The 3718-nt window shown below is 32.2% G+C and overlaps 1 protein-coding gene across 1 annotated transcript in view; it reads left to right on the top strand.

Annotated features, from left to right (window-relative positions):
• LOC106467066 (chitin biosynthesis protein CHS5-like) overlaps positions 1–2848 on the top strand; it is a 50125-nt gene extending 47277 nt beyond the window's left edge. The window contains exon 4 of the mRNA XM_013927380.1: positions 2642–2848. Within this exon, the coding sequence (XP_013782834.1) occupies positions 2642–2848 (207 nt within the window). The remainder of the gene's footprint in view (positions 1–2641) is intronic.
• Positions 2849–3718: the final 870 nt, after the last annotated feature.

Genomic DNA, 3718 nt, shown 5'->3' with positions numbered 1-3718 from the left:
GTGGTATGCGCAACAACCATTTCTTTATAATAGAACACAATTTTAAATAAATGACGAACAATGACGAACCAGTCAATATGGGGGGACCATTCATTAAAATTTCTGTTCAAATTCATTATTCACACACAAAAACGAGAATAAGGTTATTTATGTTTATCATATGGCTGGGAATTGGATTAATCCAAGAAGGATTCTTCGTGTTTATGGACGCAACGAATCTCTATTAAATACAGAGTGGGTGGATTTATGATGAACACATCTAATGGTGTAACATGTGTGTATATATATATATATATATATAATTATACCAATTATACTTATATATTGTTTTGTTAGAACTTTAGTGGTTCAATCAAGTATTTGGGCGCGTACATCCATAATATGTTTCTACATAATTATCTCATCAGAGTTGAGTAATCGTCTGATGTAATACACATAATTGTGAAATAAATAAATAAATATATATATATGAGAGAATGGATTATTATAATATTCAACTCCAGAAAAACCAGTTAGGAAACGAAACACTTAAAATATTCTAAGGTCTGTCACAACGAAACGTTGTTAACTAAAACGGCAAAATGACAATTTTCAAATAAATAGAAAAAACATTCACTAGATGGCACCACCGATGTTTAAATTGTATCTAATATCGTCGACAAGTTTAATGTGTATTTTATACAGTTTATTTCACTAGATGGCAAATAATTCAATTACTTCTCTCTTTGTCCTTCTATCTTTTATCCTGATTCGTCCAATCCTTCTCCCTGTTTGTCCTGATTTCTTTAACATAAATTATAATCTCCGAGATGATTTTTTTGGTCTCAGATTTAAGACTCCTTTGTGTTTGAGGCAAATACCAGGATCCTTATCGATTGCAGAGTTCTTGTTCCCAAGCATATTATTAATTTTCTACACCCAACATAAAGAATGTGGCGCCACAAGTCAAGCCATAAGATGAGTCCTTATCCACTTTACGTGCACCCGAAGAACCTTTCTATTGCTTGATCCTGTAAAACTGCGTCCTTAATGTTATCTAATTACATCAAACGAGCTTTGAGGCATTTCGAGTCAATTCATAACACTAAATAATAAATCAGTTTGGTCATTAGACTGACAAACGTGTGTGATCTGTATTCTAGATATATATAAATGATTTGTATCATGCAATCATCGTACAGGTCTACACACACATGAGTTGTTGTGGTGTTTATGGTTTGGTTCAATTATCATAAAAAATGATCCTATACGTGATAACCCTTTGAATTTATTTTTTGATCAATTTACTTCGATAATCGGATAAATTAGATCCACTTTATCAATTCATTGGCCAAGTATGATGTTTTACCAATACCTTTCGTTGTGAGTGAAATAAGTTAATGCTTCTTAGAGACGGTAAAATCTATTTTCGTCCCGCATTTGTAAGGGAAGGTTATCACAATTGCATTACTATTTACCGAATTTGTTCTATACCCGTCAGATGGCGCTCAAAACATAAATATATAAATACTCTCGTCCTTCAAAGTTCTTCGTGTTTCTGTGAATTATTAGCTTCACATTTACTTGTATTAGTTGCATGGAAAGCTTATCACAAATTTCGTTGCTCTTAACAGAATATTTTCTATGCTCGTCAGATGGCGCTCAAAACATAAAGCTTAGAAATGAAAACCGTTTCTAGTGCATCTGGAAAGAGCTCCTCGGTATCTGTTTTTTTATTAATTGTTGAACCTACAGAATATAACTAGCTTGAGTGTATACAGTATACCGACTATTCCAAAGCAATTCGAAGTACCTACCAACGTGCTGCCATCTCTTGTGGACATTTTGAACTTTGTATTAAGATACAGTTTATCAGCTGTAGCAAATATAAGAAATTAACTAGCGTTTAGCTTGAATAATATTAGTGAGTCATGAAATGAAAACACCAATTGAATTATTGGCCAATATCTTTCGATTTCAGAATGGTTTAACAAACGACAAGACGATAAGAAAAGTTTTATTCGTGTTTTTTAGCGGAAAGTTACACAATGGACGATTTGTCCAACGCGAGAAATCGGAACCTGGTTTTAGGCTTTGTTTTAGTAATCTCAATCCTCTATTTTGCCTCTGACCAGCGGGAAGAAAAGTGACCGAGTAGTGTATTCAGTCGTTAATAAAACGTCATGATAATTCTTTAAATAAACTACACCTTAAACATAAGTGATGCCATCTAGTGAGATAAATTGTACAAAATACTCTTTAAACATAAGTGGTGCCATCTAGTGAGAGAAGATGTATAGAATACACATCTAGCATGAAGTAATGTTATATAGTGACATATGTTGTATAAAATACACTACATAGCTGGTGCCATCATTTAAAACATGTAGTATAGAATACACATCAAACATGAGTAACGGAATCTACAGTGAATCATAGGTGACTCGCAGCTTTTATTAATTTCAAATACGTGACTGATTAAGGCACTGTTAAAGCATGAAAAGGTCGAGTTAATCCTGCTGTTAATCCAAACTCGTTTCGAATTACAAGAACAGGACATATATATAACACATTTTGTAAAATTCGTTGAAGTGCATATAGTTCCAGATTTTTCAGATACCCTTTAGTGAGATAAGTTGAATACAATACATATTAAACATAGATAGCGGGACAAAGAGAAAAGGACTGGATGGATCAGGACAAAGAGAAAAGGACTGGATGGATCAGGACAAAGAGAAAAGGACTGGATGGATCAGGACAAAGAGAAAATGACTGGATGGATCAGGACAAAGAGAAAAGGACTGGATGGATCAGGACAAAGAGAAAAGGACTGGATGGATCAGGACAAAGAGAAAGAAAGATTGGATGAATGAGGACAAAAATAGAGGGAGTGAGCGAGTCAGAAGGGAGAGAGTTGAAATATTGTGTAAACCAGAACAAAGGGAGAAAAAGATTGATGAATCAGGATAGGGAGCGAGAGGGATTGTATTAATGAAGACAAAGAGAGAAATGGCACTCTCACCAAATTCAGCACAAAGAGAGACTGTATTTTAGCTAAACTGTTGTTAATTGACGTAACTTTGTGTCAAGTCAAACTACCACTGTTAAGATAAGCCATTAATTATCTATCATTTTGTTGGATTGTTAATTGTGGGCTTGCGTCGTTGACAGATTTGTTAAAACAGTTTTAATGTGTTATGGTTATTAAGCATATTTATCTTTATTTTAAGCTTCAGTTATTTTTTGTTCTATCCATTAACTGAATTATCTCTTACTTATCAATTATGAAAACTACAACAGTAATATGCAACACAAATATCAAACAACAACAATAATACTTAAAACAATATATCAAACAACAACAATAATACGCAACACAAATATCAAACAACAACAATAATACTTAAAACAAATATCAAACAACAACAATAATACTTAAAACAAATATCAAACAACAACAATAATACTGTACACAAATATCAAACAACAATAATAATGCTGTACACAAATATCAAACAACAATAATAATACTTAAAACAAATATCAAACAACAACAATAATACTTAAAACAAATATCAAACAACAACAATAATACTGTACACAAATATCAAACAACAATAATAATGCTAGTACACAAATATCAAACAACAATAATAATACTTAAAACAAATATCAAACAACAACAATAATACTTAAAACAAATATCAAACAACAACAATAATACGTGTACACAAATATC

Source organism: Limulus polyphemus, unplaced genomic scaffold, assembly GCF_000517525.1.
Source record: "Limulus polyphemus unplaced genomic scaffold, Limulus_polyphemus-2.1.2 Scaffold2475, whole genome shotgun sequence".
Taxonomy (NCBI): domain Eukaryota; kingdom Metazoa; phylum Arthropoda; class Merostomata; order Xiphosura; family Limulidae; genus Limulus; species Limulus polyphemus.
Note: the sequence above shows the minus strand (reverse complement) of the source record. Positions and strands in the feature narration are given on the sequence as shown.